The 26,430-nt window shown below is 35.8% G+C and overlaps 1 protein-coding gene across 2 annotated transcripts in view; it reads left to right on the top strand.

Annotated features, from left to right (window-relative positions):
* Window positions 1-26,430, top strand: part of scaf6 (SR-related CTD associated factor 6) — a 58,128-nt gene that overhangs the window by 10,355 nt on the left and 21,343 nt on the right. For both annotated transcript variants that reach the window (XM_067788049.1, XM_067788050.1), the window contains 3 exons: window positions 5,500-5,662; window positions 14,655-14,727; window positions 22,453-22,527. In XM_067788049.1, coding sequence (XP_067644150.1) covers window positions 5,500-5,662; window positions 14,655-14,727; window positions 22,453-22,527 — 311 coding nt within the window. The remainder of the gene's footprint in view (window positions 1-5,499; window positions 5,663-14,654; window positions 14,728-22,452; window positions 22,528-26,430) is intronic.

Genomic DNA, 26,430 nt, shown 5'->3' with positions numbered 1-26,430 from the left:
ATGGTCTTTATTAGACTACTTTGAGAGTACTTCACAATAACTCTTACTTCACAACTAATTGCGTGTTTAAATCAAACTGCTCAGTCATGCCTCAGCTTGCGCTGTTTTTATACTTTCGCTTTCCTCGTTCACCCATTTCTCCCAAGGTCTAGTAATTTCGTAAACTTCATGCTTGGTTACCAGCCATATATGTACATGTATATTTGTAGTTTGTAGCCATATGCGTGTGTATATGTGAGTACTACTTCGGCCGATGATGACATGCGTTTGTGAGTATCTCTCTGCTGCCTTGTATATATTTGTGTACATGATGATTGATTGTTTACGTACATACGAATGGCTGCTTAATATCGGCTTAGTGATGCTGTTATCGCTTAGTGATGCTAATATTCGTCACAATATGAACGGACATTTCGGTTTTGTTGGCTCAGCTATAGTGAGAAGGTTTTCCCCCACTTTAGTACTTGCCAACTTTTAAGGCGCTATTATTGAGTAATGTTATTTCGTATGTACTACGCTTGAGCGCTCAACCAACTTTGTTTTTTCATTTTATTTATTTTTATATGCTAATATAATGCCCATGTAGTGCTGGAAAGTTCTAACGGAATATTAGTTAAGGTACTTAAAAGTTAAGCGAACTTCCACAAAAGTTAAGCGAACTTCCACCCAGCGTTAATACTAAAAACGCCTTTTGTACCTTTTAACAGTGAAGTGAAACATTTTTATGCGAAATTTTCAATGAACTTTTACGTCGCGTTCTTACTATAACGATTAAATCATTTGTGTATGTAAAGTGAGCATAATCTTTTGCGTCCTTCTTGTAACAGCAAAAAAATCCTCCGCATATTTAAAGGAGTATTGCGGATATGGAAAGTCTTTTGGTGAATGTGAACAAAAGAAAGGATTACAAATTCGAAAAAAAACCTAGGCGGGTGTGTGATTACGTCACATGAATTCCCATGCATTTAGAAGTGGTGAATCCCGTGTAAAACGATAACTGTGAAGGAGTGCTACTTTTACAGCCAAGTGTAGGCAAGTCTGTCTAGGCTTGACTTACGAATGACTTCAACTGAATCAAACCGAACCTTTCCTAACCTTACTTAACCCTATTTAATTTTAAACGATTCACAAAACCTAGATGGATTAATCAGTGCACCTACATATGATTTCAGCTTACTCAAACAAATTGAAATCTTACCTAACCTAAATGAATCCGACCGAACGGAACCCAATCTAAACATTGTGTGCCGTGGTGTGGTGGTAGCGTGCTCTGCCTATCACACCGAAAGTCCTGTGCTCAAATCTCGGGCAAAGCAACATTAAAAATTTGGAAACAAGTTTTTTTAATTCGAAAAAAGTTTCTCGAGATGGCGTTAGCCATGCCCCGCCAATTTGTAGGACAAATTAAAAGGAGCACGACGCTATTTGGAAGAAAAGCTCGGCCTAAAATATCTTCAGAGGTTATCGCACATAGCATTTTTTTGTGTGCTTAGTTACTGTCGATGAGACTGCAGAGGCTGAACCAACAAACGTCATCAATCTATTTATATCTATTTTGACCTAATCTTATCTCACTTTTCATATACTCTACATCAATATACCAGTTTTCTGCAGTCTATTTTCGCGCCTTATCTAATTGGTTCTTTAGACAGCATATATTATATAGGGGTTGTGGAATTATGATGACGTTGTTAGAACCGAAATTGAGAAATTTTAAGTCAGGAAATTTTTTATGTTCCCCAAATGTAACAAACAATGCTCTCTTGTAAAACACGATCTTTTACTGCATTTCGTTAATCAATTCTTCATATTTAAAGTCGAGACAGTGTTTGTCAATGTCTCTTCGAACTCGATAAAAAACTCATTGAACTCTTTATCTCGGTGCATCTTGAGTTTAACTGAGATCTTGAATGAAATCCTTGGATTCCAGCTGCATCACTAATAGTGGAAAGTTAGACTTGCAGTTGTTGGCAGGATATTAATATTTGTATCTGACCGCAAACCTTTACATATTAATGAAAACAGCTTGGCTTTGGACATCAATTGCGTTTACCGACCGTTTTGACAACGAAGAGACAGTTAAAATGACAAATATATTGTAACGATTTTTGGGAAATTCCGCTTATTCCAAACCTTCTGCTGACGTTCGAATTTCTAAACTGTTGAATAAATAACTCCAAAATTCAATAATGCAAAATTCTCTTGATTAGACTATTTTGAGAGTACTTCACAATAACACTTATACTTCACAACCAATAGCGTGCTTAAATGAAAACTGATTACTGACTACTCAGCTTGCACTTTTATACTCTCCGTCGCTTCATTCGCATATTTCTACTAAAGTCTAGACGTTTCGTTTCTAGAACTGCTGTATCTCCTGCTTGGTAATTTAGCTACATATACGCATGTGCATGTGTGAGAACCAACTTCGGCTGATGATTACATGTGTTTGTGAGTATCTCTTCGTTGCTTTGTATATATGTGCGTAAATGATGTTTGATTTGTTTACGTACATACGAGTGCCTGCTTAGTATCAGCTTAGTGATGCTAGTATCAGCTGAGTGATGCTAATATTCGTCACAATATGAAAACGGCAATTGCCCATCGGCATGGCAAATTTGGCATTAAAACTTCATTTGCCAACTGGCGTCCCAACAATCAATGCTGCCATAGCTGGTGAAACAACGGAAAATTATAAAACGAGTTGTGAAATAAATGAACACAAAATTTGAGGTAAGGTTTTGATCAACTACTGCTTAATCGGCTTCGAGTCAGTTGTGCGACATAATGGATCAATTGAGGAAGCTTTTACTGTGAGTTATGCTTCGCTTTCACTTGGTCAAATTTGAACGAAAACTTTATTTTGACTGCAAAGCGACATATAAAATGAAAGATATGTAAGTGTAAATGACAACCCTTCAAAAAACGCGAGTACTCCATAAATAGTGTAAGGAATACTCCTTTAGCAGTATAGGAGTGCTCCAAAACTAATCTATATTCATACAAAAAATGTGCTACAATTAACATTGCGATGTCCTAGGAGAGGAGTACGTGATCCCACTCTCGCTTTGTTTGTGAGTATTCCATAGAGTACATACGTGAGAGTACTTTCACTTTAGTACTCCATGGAGCACCCACAGAGGATCATATGCCAAATTACTCCAGAAAAACTACTATATGGATCTCTAAACTGCTCCTGAAATATTACTCCATGGAGTACCGACAAGATATTACTTGCGAAACTGCTCTCAATACATTACTCTTTGGAATACTAGCAAACGAGTACTCGTTAAACCACCCTCGATGGATTACCTAATGGAGTATACACAGGAGATTACTTAAGAAAGTACTCTCAAAGCATTACTCCTTGGAGTAGCTATGGAAGAGTACTTTTAAACCCATCGCTAGAGAAGAAACCACCCAAAACAAAACATAAAATTTATAAAAAAAATCATATTAGTTTCTTTATTCACGCAAATGCTAAATAACATAAGAATATTCGTAGTATAAAATGTAAAAATATAAAAAGTTTGCCTTCTGGTACTATGCTAGGAGAGCTGACCAATTCCATAACCTCTGATCCTGCGGCATAATTTGGAGTTTCAATTTGAAGCGTCGCATTTTCTCCATTTTTCAATCTACGCGCAAACTTTTCCCTCTCTGTTTTCTGAATACGTCTTTTGTGACGCGCGCTGTATTCCATATTTTACCCTTATATATTTGGTTATAATTATTTTATTTATTTTATTTTTTACCAATAAAATTGTTTGTCTTTTAAATTAAATTCACTCCGATAATTCTTTCCGACACAATTCCTCTTTGAATATTTCTCTATACTATAGTATGTATACATAAAACCAGTTGCGCGGATCAGTTATTTGTATGCAATATTTTACTTTTGGCAACCCTGTTCGATCGTCATCTTGTCGGTCGTTAAAACACGAGCAATGATCGGCTGATGGTGGTCCGCAAACGCATTGCAAAGGAGTATTGTTAGAGTACTCCAACATGAAAAAAATGGAATAGGTAATCCAACAATTTTTGCTGGGAATTGCCAACCGGTAGGGCAAACTTCACATGAAAACTTCATTGCCAGCTGGCATTTTATAAATTTATGACGTCCCACCATGTAAAATAAGGGGAAATAATAAAATGGGTGGAGAAATAAATGAACACAAAATTTGAGGTTAGGTTTTGACCAAACACTGCTTTATCGACATCGAGTCAGTTAACTTAATGAAACCACCTTTGGCACCAAACGGCCATCGAAATAGTATGAGGCAGTTTTTGATGTCACTCATTTTGAGGCACTGAAAACCAGATATAATTCTTGGCTTTCACTTGGTTTATGCCCTCATTAATATCTAAAATAGCTCATTATTTCTGTTACGTCAATCACTGATGTGTTTCTTCCATATTGGTGTCGAGATTTACGATATTTTTCGTTTTAAAATTTTGCAAATCTGCGTTAGTTGTTAATGAAATGCGGAACCCAAAACGTCGCGTATAAGAGTACTTTGCGATGGAAAGAATTTGCTTTGAGTTAAACTTGGTAAAACTTGACATAGTTTAAAAAACTCATATGTATATAAATTAAAACCTGCAAATGTAATGTTTTTCTTGTATACGTTTGCGAGGTTTCCTCGGCTTAACCAGCTTTTCGAGGGCTTTGCAAGCTTTCGAGAATTGCTTTATTTTTTTCAAACCATTTGTTGAGTGTACGTGCAGTCTTTAAGTTCATCCAATAAATACATAACCAAGTTCAAGTTCCAAGTCATTTAAATTACCTTTATTTCTGACAAATTTAAAATTAAAATTTTTTATGCTTAAGCATTTATTCTTATCTTGACCGCTACTGCTTAAAAATGCAATTTCCTTATTTATTCAAAACATCTAAAAGTGCAATTTAATGAAATATTTTGAAAAAAATTCTATTTAAATCCTAAATATATATTGATTTTGCAGTGTGCCAAATATTCTAATTTTCTCTGAAAATATCGTTACACCTGTTTTCCACTTAAGAAATTTCATGTCCAATGTTGTTTCTCTTGGTTTTCGGTGAGAGTTGTCGGAATGATTGTCCTTGGCTAAGTATGAATACGCCTCACTGCCGTGGTCGGACCCAACTGTCTTAAGAATCTTGGAAACGAATATATTTATCTCTGCTGCTGGATTGGTGATGTTTTCTGTGATCACCGTGTGTCACTCAGTTTCTCACTTGAATGGCTAGAAATGATTCTACAAATTCGCAACATTTTTATAAACCTATATTTAAATCAAACATATCAAAGATTTTTTTTACCCTATACATATCTTATGTACTATATTTAAATATTTGCTTTACTTATATATTTTTAAAACTTCATGATACAAACTCAAACCTCAATATCGAAAAAAACCTATTTTACGTTGAAATTGTTGTGGTTCGCATTCGCTCGCTCGTCTTTGTACTACGTCGAAAAAAACTCTTAAAAACTTGAATACCCACAAAAACTTTAGGCTATGATGGCACAACAAGCAAAACAAATTGAAGAGGCAATTGAAGCAGCACAAAATGCACAATTGGAAAAGCAAGCCGAAGAAAATAACATAGTGTTGCGTGATTTTGATGCCGTATTGCAGCCAATAATTGAGTCTTGTACTAAGGATAGCATTTCTGGAGGTAAATATGAATGCATTATTTCTTTTAAATTCTATATTCCACATCGAATGTTGTCAGAGTTGGGCACACTTTGTATATTAGATAATCAAAAGATAAAATTATTTAACTCAATTGCGTATCATGGCCCTGTTGCAAGAAAAATTTAGGTGTAAAATTTAAAATGTGAAATCAGCTTAAAATTTTTGCTTATAGCATATCTCCACTTAGAGCTTCATACGAGATTTAGGCATCTGAAAGGATTTAACGTTAAATCTTTCAAGTTTTATCATAAAAAATTAAATCTCGAAACGCAGAAGATTTAAGTTAAATCTTCAATCACTACAATATTTCAAGTATGGAACCTACAGTTCATATGTCTGTATGGTAATTTTTTGATATGAATATATTTTAAGTTAGGAGCAATTTTTAAATTTACGAATGACGGATGTTGTTTTGAAGATTTTCAAGTTTAGATTTTTGTTTTCAAATATTAGTAAAACTATAAATTTATGTTTTTGCTTTGAAGAAAATTATAATTTTTTTGGGACTGACAAACTTCACAAAAATTTAAACTGTGCATGTGTTCCCACCTAATAGTTTTTTTCAATTTGAAAAATTAAAACGTCAAATAAAACTACGGTGCAATGTGGATAACTTCTGCATAAATGTCAAAATTACAAATAGAATGGATCACCTGATTTTTTATTGACTATCGATGTCTCATTCTGTATCTTTTTTTCACCCGCTGAAGATAGCCGGCCCTATGCGCCGTCATATTGAGCACCTTGTCAAAACGCTTAAAAGCAGCCATATTGAACATCATGTCAGGCATTTGACGGATAAGATATCACACTTGTTTTATCCACAATGCTACAGTGGAGACAGTGCAGGTTAAAATATGTATGAGATTTAATAAATCTTTGTAGTTAAAGCTCTAGATGGAGATATGCTATTAAATAGTGAACTGAGCGGGTTCCGAACTTTGTTAATCTGTAATGTTGGCTCTTCCGTACTGTGCTAGTACATGAAATATGATCGTTTTTAAATTTACAATCATATGAAATTATTAATACAGCAGCAAAAGGATTTCCGTCCTTGTGTGGGTTCGTAAAACAGGAACATTCTGTTCATGGCAACAGGGCTACGATATACGAATTAAATGTCTTAAGTTGGTACTGCTCCAAATCATATAATTATTTCTAATTGCTGTTTTTATGTACGGGTCCCTTTTTCGCTCTTATTTAGAATTCAAATCTATAAATAAAGTTTTGGTTGTAAAGATGGAGATTCGGGCTATTAGCGAGCTTTGGGCAATTTTGGTCGTAGTGCTTTTGTTTAGCTATATTTTATTAAAATAATTTGCTAAAAATAAACGATTGTGAGTACACAAACAATCTATTTGTACTATGACACTATTGTGAATATTTGCACTGCATTACCGGTAGTTGCTACTATACGTATAGCAGCGCAAGCTGTAAGTCATTGTGAATAAAACTAAGTGTGATATCTTATCTTTCAACTGCCTGACAGGATGTCAATATGACTACTTTTTACCGTTTTGACAGGGTGTTCAATATGGCGGCGCATAGGGCGGCTATCTTCAACGGGTGATAGAAAGAGATACAGAATGAGACAGCGATAGTCAATTACAAATCAGGTGATCCAATCACTTTGGAATTTTGACGTCTATGCAGAAGATATCACACTTAGTTTGATTCATAATGCTGTAAGTTTTAATTGATTGATAGAACAGCTGATTTCTGTTGATATCTAATAAGAGACTTTTGTATTGGTTGCGCAAGATGCGCACGGGTCCGGCTCGTATTGTTTAATGTCTAAACAAAAACAGTATTGACTAATCTTAATTTTAAATTTAATTTTATTTATGTTATTTCAATTCGAAGTACACGCTTTTTAGACACTAATTAAATAAAGCAAATAGTTCAAGTTTAGGGTTATATGAGGTTAGGTTAGGTTGAACTGGCCAGTCCGTTAAAACCTCACATAGACTAAACGAGTCCGTAGTTTGTTTAACGACCATAAACCCTATCAAAAACCTACATATGTTACAAAATAACTCCGTCCTCTTGGCAAATACTAGAAACTTTCTAGGACCTATGCCACTTGCTTTTTCTAGATCTGACAGCTGTATCACTGCTGATAGGTTGAGTCTTAGCCTGGCAAGCATAGGGAACGAGCACAAAACATGCTCGATCGTTTCGTCCTCCAACCCGCACTTCATACATCTGCTATTACATATCTAGTCTAATTTAAAAGCATGTGACGCCAAAAGGCGTGTCCAGTCAGAATACCCGTAATGAGTCTACAGTCCTCTCTTTTTATGATGGTAGGAACTTTTTTAGTCCAAGGTTGTAAGACCTACACATAAACTGCGACACCTTGCAGCCCCGCGCATGGGTCCATATAAGGTTATATGAACTAACGAACTGGATCCGTGCGCATCTTGCGCAAGCAATATAAAAGTTATCAAATATCAACAGAAATCAGCTGCTATATCAATCAATTAAAACTGCTGGTAATACAGTGCAAATATTCACAATAGTGCCATAGTACAAATACAGTTCTTTGTGTACTCACAATCGTATATTTTTAACAAATTATTTTAATAAAATATAGCTAAACAAAAGCACTACGACCAAAATTGTCCAAAGCTCGCTAATAGCCCGAATCTCCATCTTTACAACCAAAACTTTATTTATAGATTTGGATTCCAAATAAGAGCGAAAAAGGGACCCGTACATAAAAACAGCAATTAGAAATAATATATAAGATGTTAAAAATTATATGAACTATTAATTTAGTTAGAGAGAACACGCTGGGTATATGTACATACAATGTTCGATTTCGCCCGAACATAAACTTTCTTACTTGTTTTATTAAAGACTAGCTATACTTTTATTTTTGTACATATTGGATTCAATTTTTTGGCTAAAACCATTTATGTATACATAAAATACTGTAAATTACTAAAAAAAATGTAGAAGTTAGTTACCGGTGGGAAAGTAACATACAGTTGTCCGTTCATACAGGATCATTGCTTGGTCATATGGTTATGCCTGGTATAAAACACCACGATTTATAAAAACGTTTGCTTCTATAATAATATTTCGAAGCAATGCCAATTTAAGTAGTGCTCAATTACGTAAACTATCTACTCTCTATCATGTTATGCTTACTTTAAAAGGAAGAAATAAATTTCTGTACTGAAGGAATAATCTTACTTTGATTACCTGGTGGAGCAACTAACCAATGCTATTTGAGATCTTCACCCTGGCGGATTTTAAGCAGAATTTCCTAAATTCTCACGCACAATACCCTGCTTATATTTTGTATATGACGGGACTTAATTGTATAGAAAAGTTCAAGTTATTTTCTTGACCTAGATTTTAATAATCCAAAAATGTCGCACGCCTAGGATTCACTCCTCGTTTTTCAAAAGTACCCCCTAAGAATTTTTTATAACAAAACAAAACCCCTAATCAATATTTTGGCATATATCTCGGACTCGGATTGCGATATCTTAAAAATTTAACATTTTTGTTAAAGCCGAAAACCTCCGAAGAGATTTTAGGCCGAGCTTCTCTTCCAATTTGCGTCGTGCTCCTTTTAATTTTTCCTACAAATTAGCGGGACGGAACCTACATGTTTTATGCCAACTCCGAACGTTATCTGCAAGGCAGATGAGTTTTCCCTTAGAAGCTTTCATGGCAGAAGTACACTCGCAGTGCTTGCAAAATCACTGCCGAGGGGCGACCCCCCTTAGAAAAACTTTCTTCTGATTGAAAAAACTTGTTTCAAAAATTTTGATGTTGATTTGCCCTGGGTGTGAACCCAGGATTACGTAATCCCAACATTTTCAGAAATTCCGACAAAACACCACCTTGACTAGGCAAAATCCCGACAATTCCAAATCCCGAAAACACACAATCCAGATAATATTACTTTACTTTCCTTATTACACATTACGGCTATGTAGAAAATTTTTCTGCGCGGAAATACTGTGAATAGCATAGCCGGTGTTGTATCGGCTAAGGGTTATTTTATTGAAGAGTGGCCGAAGGCCGCCTACACCGAAAGATGTTCTGCTCAAAAATACTTTGGATCACGTAGCCGGTGTTGGATTGGACAGATATGTATTTTTTATGACATGTGTGATTTCCCAATTTACACGCTGTCGGGATTTGGTCGTGCCAGGATTATGAATTGTCGGGATTTTGTAAGCTGAAATTATGTTATGCACCCCATATTATTAGTAATTTACAATATCGCTCTCCTGGAAAAGCGAGTATTTGTTGATAAAGGGTATTGAATATAAACCGGCGATATGCATATTTCGGTTTTTAGACACAATCGAAACCTAAAATTTTTACTTAAAAAAATTTAAAGAAACAGTTTTCATAGTCTTTCTTCTTGAGCTTATATAATTCTGTTTTAGATAAATTGGTACAACACATATCGCTCCAAGTTATTATTTTATTATCATCACGGTTGCCACTTTTGGTCCATTTGGATCAAAAATGGTCCCTTCCAACCCCACTTGGTCCGCTGGACCCTTTTTTCAATTTTGGTCCTTTTTAGGAAGTTCTACGATTTTCGTACTTTTCTTCCTTCGGCGGCCTCCGTGGTGTGATGGTAGCGTGCTCCGCCTATCACACCGTATGCCCTGGGTTCAACTCCCAGGCAAAGCAACATCAAAATTTTATAAATAAGAGTAAATTGTTTGGCGACCTTTCATATTTAATATATATTTTTGCCGGCTCGAGGTCAATTAAAAAATAAACACAAGTTTTCTTTAAAAATCCGATATATTTCGGTTACTCCGCGGTAACCGTCCTCAGGGATATAAACTGCAAAATCTATACAAACAAATAACATTATATAAACAAAATATTGATGAAACAGTAACAACAAATGACATACATTAATTTACACGTCCTCTTGCTTAGGCGTAGAGTTTGTTACTACTTTATTTGTAATTAAATGTCTGTAAATATGCGCGACGTTGTCCGTGTCGGTCTTGTAGTTCAGTCGTATATTTGGCGGAGTGTTTATAATGTGTAACATTTCAAGTGAGAAACGCTTGGAATAATTTGCTTCTTGCTGTAAGATGGATGCTTTAGCGAAATTGGGAGAGGGTCCGCTCGATGCACAGTGTGCCATTAGCGCAGTTTTATGTGTAAAAGAATTTTGGCATTGTTTGGTGTCTGATTTGTGCTGTGCCAATCGCGTTTTTAATTTTGATTTGGTTGTACCAACGTATACCTTGTTGCGCAGCTCTTTCTGGTTTCCATTACATGGGATTTTATAAATGACATTACTTTTGTCCATTTCCGGTATTTTTGACTTAGTTCTGTTAAATATGTTTTTAAGGGTACTTGTAGGCTTGTGAGATATTTTTATTTTCTCTTTGTCGTAGCAATCTGACATCATTAAGCGTTCAGATAAATGGGGTACGTAAGTTACCGATTTGAATAGTTTGGGTTTGTCTTGAATTTGATGCTGAATATTGTATTTTGATCTTTTTATTATGGAGTTTATAATGTTGTCTGGGAAGTCATTTTGTTTTAATAAATATTTTATTTCGTCCGTAATCTCCTTGTGGTAAGTTTTGTCAGATATATTTAACATGCGTCGTATACAGCCCATTGCTGTATTCATAATCATCGTTTTAGGATGTTTAGAGTTAAAATTGATGATTCGTCCAGACGCTGTTTGTTTCTCATACCACCGTAATTTTAGCTGGTTACCTTCTTTTATTATAATGGAGTCCAGATAAGGTAATTTGCCCCCGTCTTCTAAATCTACAGTAAACTTGATATTCTTGTGAAAGGAATTAAGCGTATTCAGCGTATTTTGAATCTCGTTTTCTTGTATGATTGCAAAAAGGTCATCAACATATTTTGTAAGTACTCTCGGTTTCTGTTTTAATTTTGTCATTGTTTTTTCCAAAAGTTCTTCCATAATTATGTCAGCAATGACTGGCGATGCAGGTGATCCCATGGGCATTCCTTTTAATTGTGTGTAGATTGTATCGTTAAATTTGAAGTACCTATTTTCTTCGATGCAAAATTTAAGTATATCCATAAACGTTTTCTTTGGTATCCTGGTGTGTTCTTTTATAATCGTCCATTTATCTTGTATAATGTCAAGTGCTAATTGTGTAGGTATGCTAGGAAACAAAGAAACCACGTCGAAGGAGATAAGTTTTTCATCATCACAATCAAGGTATTATTAATCCTCTCTTTAAATTCAAGTGTGTTCTTTATGTTATATGGAGAGTTGGCTGTTATGTTCCTTAAAATATTAATTATGAACTTACACAGACCGTAAGATGGGGAATTAATCGCTGAGCAAATTGGTCTGAGTGGTACTCCTTCTTTGTGTATTTTTGGAAGTCCATATAGTCTAGGGGGAAGGGCGGTGGTTGTGGTGAGTTTATGTTTTTCAGACTTCGAAATATATCCCATTTTAAATAGTTTATCGACTATAGTATTATTTTTGTTTTGTAATTTGGAGGTTGGGTCAAGTCTCAAAATTCTATATGTAGTCAAGTCATTTAAAATATCACTCATTCTGTTATTATAGTCATCTATCTCCATTGCGACGGTTTTGTTTCCCTTGTCCGAAGTTAAAATTCTAATATTTTCATTTTTTCTTAGAAAATCCCGCGTCCGAAATAATGTGTCTAATATTGCACGGTCTATTGCACTTTCTTTATTAGTTGTCGTGTGATGTTTCACAAGTAATGAGAACTTTGTGCGCGCTTGCTCTTGTTCCTCTTTCACGCTGAGAGTTTGTATGAGATCCTCTCCGTCGGCGATGTATTGGAAGAGGGGGAATCGTTGTTTTTCTATGGGTAACGCGAACTTCGGCCCTTTAGCTAACAATGCTTTTATATCTTGTGGAAACTTAGTTTTCGTAATATTAACAAACCAGTCGTTGTTGTTATTCGTGGTTAATGCACTGTTGCGTTGGCATCGCAGTTTCTCATGTTTCATTTCTTGTCGTTTCTTCAGTGTCACTCTTAACTTATTGGTAATATTCTTCTCACTTTCCATGAAAACTTCGAATTCTTTCGCGTCCAGCTGTTTCCTTAATTTCCATGTTTTGTATCTTCAATTTGTTGTGCTTATGTTTAATTAGTAAATTTAAAGAAAACTTGTGTTTATTTTTTAATTGACCTCGAGCCGGCAAAAATATATATTTTATAAATAAGGTTTTTCAATTAGAATACAATTTTTCTAAGCGGGGTCGCCCCTCGGCAGTGACTGGCAAGCGCTCCGAGTGTATTTCTGCCATGAAAAGCTCCCAGTGAAAACTCATCTGCCTTGCAGATGCCGTTCGGAGTCGACATAAAACATGTAGGTCCCGTCCGGCCAATTTGTGGGGAAAATCAAGAGGGCCACGACGCAAATTGGAAGAGAAGCTCGGCCTTAGATCTCTTCGGAGGTTATCGCGCCTTACATTTTATATTTAAAATTCACAACTTTGCCCACAACATTTGGCACACTTTCATTAACCCACATATAATTTTCAATTTACTTATGTATGTGGAAATCTTACCACAAAAATTGCTCAGTCAATAAAATGGAGCAGACCAATGACATTTCATAGGAGATATTTTAGGCGAGGCATTAATAAGAAAAGTGATGAATCTAAGGGAAACACATTACACGGCCCTATCAGAAAAATTCTTATTTTAGTATCCAGATATTTCGATCGGTTATCAAACACATTTCGTGATAGATTTTTTCACTAGTTGAGCTAAGAAAATTTTTCTCAAATGCACGTGTGCCTCTAAGAAATTTGTCAGGGCTTTCCACTGATGGAGCTATTACGATGGCCGTCGAGTTAAAATTTGAATTGAAAACTTTTTTACAAAGAAATCCTATGTAAAAATTGCAGGAGTATTGTGGTGTTCCAGGAGTATTGTGGTGTTAAGGCACGCCGAATACTTGAAAACTAAGTAGCTTAGCATAAGAAATATTTTAACTGTAAGTAAGACAGGAATACTTCTTGGAAGCGGTAATTTTATAAATTAATAACGAATCGCGATTGAACAAATTTACTTTTATATTCAGATTTTGAAGCAAATGTACACAAGATTTGATTTCGAAAGAAGTGTTTTGTGTTTTATTCTCGTAGGTACAGAACCCCATAAACTTCAATAACAACGCTGTTAACTAATTTCTAGTACCTACTTAAATGTAATCAGGTTCCGTTATTGCACAGTTGAAACTTTTAAGACGTTTGATTTTTAATCTGAAGCCTGGGACTAGATTCAGTAAATGTGAGTTTTTCAAAAATCGCACTTACTAAATCTTGGGTATGAAATTTCAACGTTCAGGGATAAACGTAAGCATGATTTACTGATTTTGCTCATAATTCGACTACACCAAAACGCAAATTTGTGAGCCTTTTCTTACTAAAACCTAACTGCGCTATACATTTTATTTCGTTCCAATTAGCAACATAATGCTAGAACTAAGAGCTTTGTCAGCAAAACTACGTTCAAAACCTATAGTTAGTGAAGGCATAGACTTATCCTAGAAATTTGAAAATATAATACCTAAAAGTAGTGTTTTTGTTTGTGCAGTTTGAATTAAGTCTCCTATTCGCTAAGTTTATTAAAATTTTGTATAGGAAACCATGGAAACATCCTGAAATTTTATATTTAACAACGACTACGACACTTTTGTGAATTGCTTGTATCACAATCAAATAAAACAAAGTTTTTTTCGATGAATTTTGGTCCCAAATGAAAAAATGGTGTGGCAACCGTGATTATCATACTTAGTTAGTATAAGATGTCCGCCCAACTCTGAACTTAACATGAATATATAAAAAGTATAGCTATTTGCATACAAACTTATAAACTTTTTATTTTCTACCACTAAGTATAAGTTATACATATAAATAATATAATTATTAAAATTACATTTTGTAAAAATGTTAACAATATTAAGTAACACTTTTGGTATTGCAATTTTAGGCAAAAACTGGATATTACAGCATTCATCCGACAGCGCAAAAAGCAATGTTGTTTTACAATATCTTTTAAAAAAGTATGCGTCAGTTAATCAATTATTTAATTTAATTAATTTATTAACTCATAAACAAATTTCTCTTCCACTCGTGGTGACCAAGATGTACATACAAACAATAGGAGAGCATTTGCCTGACCCTTTTTAACATTCAAAAATATTATATATCAATATGTTTATTTAATTTCTTGCTCCCTAAAACGTGACTCATTTAACTATATATATTGATACGGGAAAAAGAAAACATCTTTAAAAATAAACTTGACATTAATGGCCATATTATTGACATGTGTGTAGTCATACCTTATGGAAGGACTTTTGAAACCGCCGTTTACAGTTGAAAATCTATATTCGCTATCGTTGACCCAATTTTGAATTACGTTGACTAATATATCCTAAACATTTCCATTCATCGGGAAGTTCAAGTTAAAGGCCCAACACCAGTAATTTTTTATTTCTCCTGTAAGCGCGATCATAGTACAGGTTTACAAGTATGATATGTATGAGAAGGAAACAATTCATTTCTCTTTCTAACACACTGCCGTTTGACATTTCGGTCAGTGTCAAACTGTTGTGGAACTCAGTGGAACCTGCGTGGAACTTGCGTTTAAACTGAACGAAGTGTGAAAATTACCGGGGTTACTGTCGTAAAAAACGACGCAGGGAAACAGAAAAAGGAGCGGAATATCAGATATGAATTGCGATGGTAAATTTTTTTGAACGAATTTAGTATGAAAATGTAGTGCACCTATATGGGTCCTACAAAAAATTATACAAAAGCCTTGAATTGGGGTATCTGAGTACGCGTAGTTATTCCAGTATTAAGAATACTAACACGGGTGCTAAATTTTTCTACCCGTTCAAAAGTTCTCCGCGAAAAACAGTTTGAAACCGCGGTCGACTGCAATAACCCGTCCAGAAATGTGGTAAGAGAAATGAAAAGACGCGTTTTGTCCTGTTGTCAATAGTCCAAAGGCGAATTATTGGAAGCGAAGCAAAAACGCGTCTACTAATACCTCCTCGACGGTTTTGGTCGTGTTTCAGCAATCGTCCCCGGTAATAAAGTATCACAATTTGTTAATTAAAATTGTCCAAAACAAATGGATTTTAAAGAGAGATGTAATTGAGTGCTCGTTTGAAAGTAAATAAGGATATTTCTTTGTAATAAACAATAAAAATTTTACGCAGTTTTCGTTAGCAGCTACTACACTTTTCTTGGACCTAAGAAGTACAACAGTGCCAAATAGCATCAACAAAAAAAAAACGAACATGAACAAGCATTTTATCAGGTGAGCGCGGCTGTGTATGTGCGTGCTGCTCCATATCCTACTTGTAGACCTTTACAATGAGCGCGATATCCACATCATAAGAAAACGCTCAAGAAAAATTTAGTTTGTATTTCTTGTGTGAAAAATAGTGGCAGCCAAGTAATTTTGAAGTTTCATTTATCTCTGTTCTCAATGAAGCGACCTCATTTCCCTACAAGCCACCAGAGTCAGATTCAGCAACGCCTTAGAAGAAATTTTTGTTAAAATTAACATATTCGAATTGAATATGCACTTTAGTTAAAGAGAATACAATAAAGAAAAGAAAATACTTTGCTGGAATAGAATTTCAAATTCTATTGCTAAAACTTAAATACAGTCACTGTTCTCTGGTATCTAACCGAATGTGTTCTTACAGGGTCGTTGCATAATGAGAAGCGCATATATTTCTTGGCAAAACTAGGGCTCCATTGCGCACGTTTGCTAAGCAATCTTTATAACAAAGGTAGAAAAAAGCGTATGAGTTTTGTTGAGAGGTGGATACTACTTGATAAACGAAATTTTTATTTTAACGTTTTTTCTATGGAATTTTTCTTTTCTTGCGATGTGGATACTGCGCTGTGGCATGAAGCAAAGACGGTAAAATGATAAACGTTTTCTGCCAGAGCTTAACTATTTTTTTCCAACGTCTTTTAATCGGACTACTGCGGCGAATCAGCACCATTTACAAGCCGAAGAGATAACTTTGCATAAGTATTGGCTGCACTAAAAATTAAAAAAAAAAAAAAACACCTAAAATGAGCCGGCCGACGTGGAAGATCATAGGTTCAACTTGCGATAACTCTGAATTCTATCTTTGGAACTTATTGCCGATTTATATACGATACGTTCTGGAATTGAAAGCTCTTTGTCCAATGTATAGATAGTTTTTGGAAATTGTCGAGAAAGCAATTTTGCATTAGTCGGGTAGACGCTTCAGCTAATAATTCGTGTTTTTATATCTCATTTCTCAATCTCATTTCCCCGATACAATTTTGAGTTAACATATGATGTAGGCGTATTCAAAGGGGCGCCGAGAGTGTTATTCTACTCAGCTGTCAATGTTCACGCCTGCGTAAATCTCATACATATCATCTTTACAGCTCCTGCGATACACGCCGTCGGGGTTCAAACCATCTTCCGAAGAACTTTCCACTCGATTACTGCGAGATCTGATACCATCATATATGTATATTATTTCTAATTGCTGTTTTTATGTACGGGTCCCTTTTTCGCTCTTATTTGGAATCCAAATTTATAAATAAAGTTTTGGTTGTAAAGATGAAGATTCCGGCTATTAGCGAGCTTTGGGAAATTTTGTTCGTAGTGCTTTTGTTTAGCTATATTTTATTAAAATAATTTGTTAAAAATAAACGATTGTGAGCACACAAAGAAATCAATTTGCAATATAGCATATTTGCACTGTATTACCGGCAGTTGCTACCACACGCCTTATGGCAGCGCAAGCTGTAAGTTTTAATTGATTGATAGAACAGCTGATTTCTGTTGATATTTGATAAAAGACTTTTATATTGGTTGCGCAAGATGCGCACGGGTCCGGCTCATATTCCAAACTTCCGTTCCAATATTAGGGCGAGTGTAATAATTGATCATATGGATTTTGCTCTCCAGGGAAGAACTCTAGTTCGCTAACCATACGGTAATTATAGGATCCTATCTGGTGAAAGACTGAAGCCCAATGTCAATAAGCTTTTTATAAACTTTATCGACTTCAGACTTGGTAATTCTTCTATTGACTAAATTGTCTTCTTCTCTAAATCCTTAAGTTATATTTTCAACTGAAACTAATTGCGCTAAGAACAGTTTGAGGCAAAGTTAACATCTGGCATGTTTGTCCACATAAAATACTCCATCTGTAAGCACTTTTTCATTAGTGAATACTTTATAAACAAACTGTTTCTGCTTTCCAGTATAAAATTATATCAGTTGGAAAGAGTCGGCAGCTTAATGCAATGAAGCGCACGGCGCTTATGGCTAGAGCAGATACAATACGTCACCTACTTGGCGGACAAGGAAGAAACTGACAGCATAGTTGGCTGTGTTTATTTTAATGGTAAACGCCATATAGCCAACGCATCAGTCGTTGCATTCTTCATACTTTGTCAATTTTCTATTGTTGACAAACGCCAGCGACGTCATATATCTTGTAATTTCTTTTTTTGCCACTTTTAGTACGCATCTGTGGAAAATTTTTGTTTAAAATTAGGCAATGCTGTTAGTTGAATGTTATTATTTTGATAGGGTATCTATAATTTTATAGCTAAATAAAAGTAATTATGTCAGTCGTTATGTGTCTCACTTTACGCCACGTGGTGGAAAACGGCGGACTTCGTAACGGTGACGGATTGTATCTGCTAAGCTCATTAGCGAGTTATGTTCGTCAACTGATAATAACATAGTCTCCCTGTGTTAAGATTATTACAGATTGCAAAGTTAACTCCCTAGATAACACGAAACTGTGAAGATGGTTAGTAGAGTTTTTGGGGAATGTTCCAGTTAAACTTTCGCACAGCTCGAACTTTTCTAAGCTCAAACCGATTTACTCTAAAAAATTTCAATTTGCTTTTTTATTAGAATATTTTATTAGATTTTCTAGATTACTTGGATCCCCTAGTTATGATATACTCGATTTTTTTTCAACTTTCTTTAATAGACTTCTCTCTTTGTGTTAAAACTTGGCGTTTGAAAACCAGTTACTCTTTATCACGTAGGTTACGAGATATTGCTGCACCGGCCTCTATGGTTTAGTGATTGGTGCAAGGTCGACAAACAAAGTTATTTTCAAAACAAAGTCGTCGCTCTACAGCTATTGTCAAATCTCGTTGCGTATTTTCGCCTTGTAAAGTTTACAGCGTCAACTTAATTGAATTAATTTATTACGAGTCACAAACATTTGTCATCCCAACTTTTCTGTACACTCGTACTGCGAACACTCAACAACGGACGTACGTAGTCAGCTGGCAGAACTATCTTATGAGAAAGCCTGCAAATGAAAACTCACCGACGTTCAACGTACGTATGAACGTGGCCCGAAACGTAGAAATCAAACAAATTTTGATTTTCCGTAACAACGTGGCAGCTGATTGCTCTCTCGCCGAACGGAGTTGAGAAACTTTATGTGTTCTAAGTTTGAACCGTTTGCAGTTAATATACAAAAATGTCTGACTAATGTTTGAAATATTCTCGAAATAAATAAAAATTATTACATAGATTGCAGATTATAAATAAGTTACCTAGTAGTACTAATTTAAACCCAGTTCCAGTCCTTTACAAGTGAAATACTATACGAGTAATTCCAAAATTTGGTTGTGCGTGAGTATGCATGCATCCAAGACACGCACACAAAGATGTCATGTACATGTACACAAACGCACTCATTATATTTTCTACCGTCTTAAAATTCGCACAAGACGATGGTGCATAAAAAATATTATGTGTCGAGCCTATTACACACGTCGGTTCGTATTCGCAGCATCAGCCCGCGTCTCAGGATGTTCGCACTCACGTTTTTCGGCCTCACTTTTCTTTTTCCTAAAATTTATTTCTTGCTCGCTCGTGTTTACTGTGCATCGCACCAACTTGGTATCCGCTAGCAGCGTCTTTCCTCTCCGTGACGGCGCGACATTCCTAATCGTACCAATTGTTCTTTCGATCTCGTTGGAATTCCATAATAATTTCCCCATTTTTCGAAGCTAACCTCCAAAACATATATATTATTGGCTTTCGAAGTTCCTTCTTATTCTTTGTGTTTAAAAAAAAATATTTTATTTTTTGTCTTTTTTCTTATTTGAATTGTACACATTTAACTAATCGATTTTAATTTTTTCGTGCATCTTCCTTTTGATGCTTTTTACTACCAGTTATATAACCATGACAAGAAAAGAATCGATACTATTCAAATAGGAAAAGTAAACAGAAGACACTTACATTTTCACTTTTTTTATTCTCGGCAAACATTAAAGAGTGAAGAAAGAGAAGAGTCCTAATTCGAATCGTTTACGCTCATTATGGGCTCATTTATGAGTCTGGAATGAGTGTATTTCCCTTCTTTCAATGGTCGTCCGGTATGAGCCTTTTTTATTACATTATGCGAGCCTAACTAGGATTTCGATCAGACTCCCATTACGCTCATTAACACCTCATTATTTGCTTATATGAGTCTTCGGAGTCATTTATGTTGTTTAAATTAGGGATTAGGATTGCTCAGATCGGGGCGTATTTTGGATGCATGGCATTAAGAATGGGGAAGCATATCTTCAATATTGGTTGGGAAACAGGAGCTCCGAAGGAAACCCATAAAAGGGTTAGGGCATACCGAAGTCAACTCTAATGAAATACATAGAGTGCTCGATAGACCAACAAGTCAAATCACGGAGGCAATTTGTGTCTAGAATGACACCGCACGAAATACCTTCATGGTTAAAATGCTGACCAGAGAGAAGCGTCCATGCTAATTTAAGGCTGGCGAGTTCGCCTAAATTTTAGGTACCTAAACTAATATTCCACTGGAACTTTCCACCACTGCAATAATTTAGGAAAAAGCTGTCAAAACTGTGCGAGTTGATTTGAAAACCTAAATTTATTTTTGCTAAGAAAATAACAATACGGGAAATTTAGTATTTTTGATTCGTTTTCACGCAATTAGGGTCCGCGGTAAGTATCTATCCCAAGATATCAGTTCAAGAGAATGAGGTGGTTCAATTTTATAAGGCTTTTTTTTCGGACATAGTGGAGCACGTGCACAATGACCTTTTCCACAATCTCGAATTCAATACTGTGATGTTGGTGGGCCTCCAATAACTTCTTTAGGCCATTTAGTGCACTTGGTTGCCAAACATGTTCAGATTGTGGTCCATATTTGAGAAGGATCCAATTCTTGTGACGTCGACATCATCTTGAATAAATTTGAGTTCACCATCACGTACAATCGATCGGACCTTAATCGCAGCAGGGTTCATCTCTCTATGATCTATGATTTACTTAAATTGAATGGACAAGAGCGATTTATTTGCTTATACAATATTGAAAACTCAGTATTTTTGTTTTTGAAATTTTACATTTGAATTTAGGTTGAAAAGTATGCTCATAAAAAGTCTAAAGTTTTATTTTGCACTGCCTTACCGACAGTTTCCAGCGATTTTGTTTTTTTTAGGCTCCATTACTGATACTTAGCATAGACTTGACTTGACTGGAGAACTGTCACTTACAGTTCTGTTAAATGAACATTGCATGTTACTGATTACTCAAAACTTAGCAACACTTAACTTGACTTAGAAGTCTGTTGAATTTTGATTTTCTATGTAAGTTCTAAGTGACGTTTATATTTTGAGATGCCATTTGTTTGTTTCCATTTCATTTTGACTTTTTGTCATACAAATTGACATTTATTGATTATGATGCCAGATTGTATGCGCTAAGTGGAGTATAATCGTGGCTAAGTTGCCAAGTTTACGCCAAGTCAAGTCAAGTCTATGCTAAGTATCAGTAATGGAGCCTTTTCTCTATTTAGGTTGAAATTTAGGTCAACTCGCACACAGCCTAAATCGTCAACAGCAAGAAACCTTACAAACTATGATTTTTTTTTTTCAAATTGAATATGAAAGAAAATTTTTCAAAATAAAATATGAGTATTTGTTCAAAGGTTGCCTTATTTGCTGAACACTCTGGGTAAAAAGCTCATAAATTTCATCATACTGGAATCACAAAAGACTCCTATATGATTTTTCTGAGGCCCATATTTTTCACATATTTCGTACTCATATCGGATTCCTAAATTATGAGCGCTCCGAGAATATTTTAGAGGTTATAATTAAATAGAAAATATTACAAAGGGCGCAATTCCGAGGTTGAAAGCCAATATCCATTTTTTAGGCTAACGGAGTGAACGGTGACTTTTGCTTATGGCGCAATCTCTTTAAATTGGTTTGGTCCAATACCCTGAAAACAAACCTTTTTTATTTTATTTCTGTTTTATTTTTTATTTTTTTGTGTGTTCGACGAATTCGTTACTAAGTCATATGCCCCTTTTCGCTTCCTTACAAATTCGAATAGATATCTGTTCCGACACAGCTAACAATGTTGGCGAAAAGTTGGACCAAATTGCTAAGTGGGTTGTTATTTCGTCTTATTTTTAAATTTTCGTACCGTCAATAATATGGCCGTAAAACTTATTTTAATTATAATTTATAAAAATACAACTGCGTGCGTTTTCCATAGAAATTATTACACGCTTCAATGTTGCAAAAACAAAAAGAGAAAAAAAGTAATTACAGCAAAAACTAATGGAATTATATATATCTAAAATTCCTTTTCGTACTACTGTAGAGAATTGGTAGGCGCAAAAAAAAAATAGTTTTTACGGAGTTCAATTAAGTTAAAGTGGGCAAGAGCACAGAAAATATCTTTGTAAATTTATTTTTAGGGCTTTGGTCAATGGTTCAACATTTCAACAAAAATTGCATCTTATATATTTAGTAAATGATATACTCCATCACTGGTAAGTTTTAATAATGATTTTTTTTTTGCTTGTTTTCTATTTATAAAACGTAGAATATTGTGTTTAAAATAAAATGTTTAAAGTTGATAGATATTTTTCTAAATGCATATGGGCAAATCCAGAAACGCTAAATTGCACAATTGGTCGATTCGTACGATACGGAAACCAACGTCTTAAGGGCCAATTAAATAAAACCATAACCAGATAGCTGATCGAACCTACCTTATGGGAATCAATGTAATCGATTAATGGGTCCATACCATAATGCTAACGCCATAACCAACCATATCATAGCCAACCAATTGGTTTTTGGTTTCTCGCCATATCCATAACCTACTTTTTGTAGATTTTATTCATTGTTTTGGATACGTTATGACTAAGAGACTTATTTTTTGTGGAATATGTTTGTAATTTTTTGCGTTTTCTTAATTTTTATGAAATTTTCACGATTTTTAGGTTAAGGCACCATTAATCGATCACATTGGAGATGGTTACGACTATGGCGTTAGGGTTAAGGAAGTTTAATTGGCGTTTTATACTTATACGTCAGTCTTATAAGTTGGAAGGGTATAAAGCATACCATAACAAAAATCATTGATATTTATTTGGTATGAGTAACTCCTTTTAGAATGAAAAGAACGGTGGACCATATTTTAAAGTCAAAATAAAACAAGGACGGCACAGTCGAAAACTTCATACCTTTCATGAATGGGGCTGAACAATAATCTTATCCCATTCGTAATATCCAAATAATCGGCTTTATAAGATATGAAATATATAGTGAACAGATGTACATACCTAAGCAATTTTTAAGATAAATATAAAATAAAAGATAGGTAGGTAGTTTGTGTGAGGATGCAGAGTTTCACGTTTGATGTGGTTTGCATGAAATAGCTATGACAAAGAACCACTTATCTTAACGATATATAACGTAAACGAAGTATTTGATGAAATTTGAAGCTTCTAGCCGTTAAAAAGGGAGCAAAAATGACAGTTTATATGGGGTATATAACATATTGTGACGAATATTAGCATCAAAAGCTGCTACTAAATAAAGGCACAACAACAATAAAGCACTCACTCTTATGTTGAAGGCGACGAAGAGATATCTCATCTCACACATACAAATATGTAATCATCAGCCAAAGTAGTTACACATACACACGCATATGGCTACAAACTACTAATACACATGTATATGGCTGGTAACCAAGCATGAAGTTCGCGAAATTACTAGACCGTAGGAGATAATGGATGAACGAGGAAACCGTAAGGAATCAGTTTTGATTTAAACACGCTATTGGTTGTGAAGTATAATTTGATGTACTACTCCCAAAGTAATCTAAATAGAGACCAGTTTGTAATACTGAATATAGGAGTGATTTATTCGACAATTTAGCGATTTGAACGTTGCAGAAGGTGTACAATAACCAGGATTTCCCTAAATTCGTTACAATATACATATGTATACAACCGATCTCTATGATTTTTTCTGACAACAATATATGCTATATACCATCGATCTTTACAATTTTTCAGACAACATTGAATACTCTATACGTATTCGGTGAAATTTGAATCTTCTAGCTGTTAAAATGGGGCAAAATTACGAAAAGTTTCTTATCTGAACAATCGGTTGAATGAGATATATACCATATGTATATACCACCGATCTATACAATTTTTTTAGACAAAAAGGAATGCTCTATACGTAAGCATTCGGTGAAACTCGAAGCCTCTAGCTTCGACGCCTGTTTGTGGAGTTCACTGAGGACCTGCTTGTGTTTTTTGGATTCATACGTCTATGTAGATGGTGTTCTGGGCACATAAGAAGACAACCCGTGTCGGTTCTGAGGGCAGTATTTTGGCAGGCCTGAAGCTTCTTCCAGTGAGTAGTCTTTAGGCTTGGCGACCATATCGGGGACGCGTAGCATGCAATCGGCTGGCTAATTGCTTTGTAAGTGGTAATGAGCGTTTCTTTATCTTTTCGCCAAGTGCTGCCAGCAAGAGATTTCAGGATTTTATTACAGCTCTGGATTTTCGGTAAAATTGCGACTGCATGCTCACCAAAATGTAAATCCTGATCGAACGTCAGTCCCAAGATTTTGGGGTGTAAGACTGTCGGTAGCGTAGTGCCATTGACGTGGATGTTCAAAATGGTCGGCATTTGGGACGTCCATGTTGTAAATAAGGTCCCCGATGATTTAGTCGGTGATGTCAGGATTCGCGAGGTGAAAAAACTGGAGAGATCGGGGAGGTAGCCGTTTATTTTGTTGCAAAGCTCATCGATCTGTGGGCCTGGGCCTGTGGCCATTATTGTGCAGTCATCGGCGTAGGAAACGATAGTAACTCCTTCTGGTGGCGAAGGTAGCTTAGATATGTAGAAATTAAACAAAAGTGGGGATAGGACACCACCCTGTGGCACCCCTTGTTTAATTCTTCTTGGTTTTGACGTTACGTTCCTAAATTGCACCGATGCCTGCCGGCCACCCAGATAATTTGCGGCCCACCTTTTAAGACTTGGGGTAAGGGTAGACCCTGCCAGGTCTTGCAGTAACGTGCCATGGTTAACCGCATCAAAAGCTTTTGATAGGTCTAGCGCAACGAGTACTGTTCTATGGTGGGGGTTTTGATTTAAACCGCAATTTATCTGGGTGCTAATGGCATTTGCCGCGGTGGTTGTGCTATGAAGTTTCCTAAAGCCATGCTGATGACGGCTAGTTGCAAATTTGCTTTGAAATAGGGGAGCAAAATGGCTACAAGCGTCTTTGCTACTGGCGATAGGAGAGATATCGGGCAATATGACTCCTATGCTAGCTGGTTTCCCAGGCTTTAGTAGCGCGACCACCGTGGCCATTTTCCATATTTCGGGGATGAAAAAGGTGGACAGAGACAGGTTGAAGACATGTGATAAATATTTGAAACCCTCTTTTTTCTAGGCTTTTAAGCATCGGCATGGCTATGCCGTCTGGGCCCGCTGCTTTAGATGGTTTAGCTTGACCGATGGCATCCTCAGAGGGTAGATAAAGCAGTTGTTTTCTAGTGTGTCCTGGTTTATCACAATTTAACTTATACTGTCTGTTCAGCGTTTCATTATGCTCTTTATTGTTGAGCTCTTTTGTCTCAATATGTATGTAAATGATGTTCAGGGGTTATAAGAAGACTTCCCGTTGCAGTTCTGAGTGCAGCACTTTGGCGGCCTTACAGTATTTTCCAGTGAGCGTTTTAAATTGTAAGTTGTTAGAAGCGTTTCTTTATATTTTCCACAACTGCTGCTGGCAAGCGACTTGAGGATTTTGTTGCAACTTTGTACGTTACATATAATTTCAAAAGCATGCGCCTCGAAGGTGAGAGCGTTATCGAACGTTACCCCTTAGATCTTTGAGTGACTGAAAGTTGGCGTAACACCATTGACGTGAACATCCAATATCGTCTGTTCCTTCAACGTCGTCAACAGAGTGGCCGTGGATATGGTCGGTGATAGTACCAAATGGCGCCAGATGAAGAAACCAGAAATACTGGGGAGATAGTTGCTTATTCTATAAACTAATTCGTCTATTAAATTGGTTAGTCGTGTTACCTTTATCGTGCAGTGGTCGGGGTGGGAAATGATAGTAACTTCTTATGGTGGGGAAGGCTACCTTTGATATATAGAAATTAAACAGAAGGAAAGGCCACTACCCCTTTGGCACCCACTTTTTAATTCTCTTAAGTTTTGACCATTCAGATAAATTGAGCTTCATCTTTTTGACAAGGGGGAAGTGGTGAACCTTTGATGTCTTATAGTAGCGTGCCGGCGTAGACTGTGAAAGGTCAAGGGCCACGAGCATCGTCTTATGATGAGGCTTTTCCTGGTTCAGTCTGCTAATTAGGGTGTCTATGGCGTCTAGCACAGTCCTATGC

Source organism: Eurosta solidaginis, chromosome 5 (genome assembly GCF_040869045.1).
Source record: "Eurosta solidaginis isolate ZX-2024a chromosome 5, ASM4086904v1, whole genome shotgun sequence".
Taxonomy (NCBI): domain Eukaryota; kingdom Metazoa; phylum Arthropoda; class Insecta; order Diptera; family Tephritidae; genus Eurosta; species Eurosta solidaginis.
Note: the sequence above shows the minus strand (reverse complement) of the source record. Positions and strands in the feature narration are given on the sequence as shown.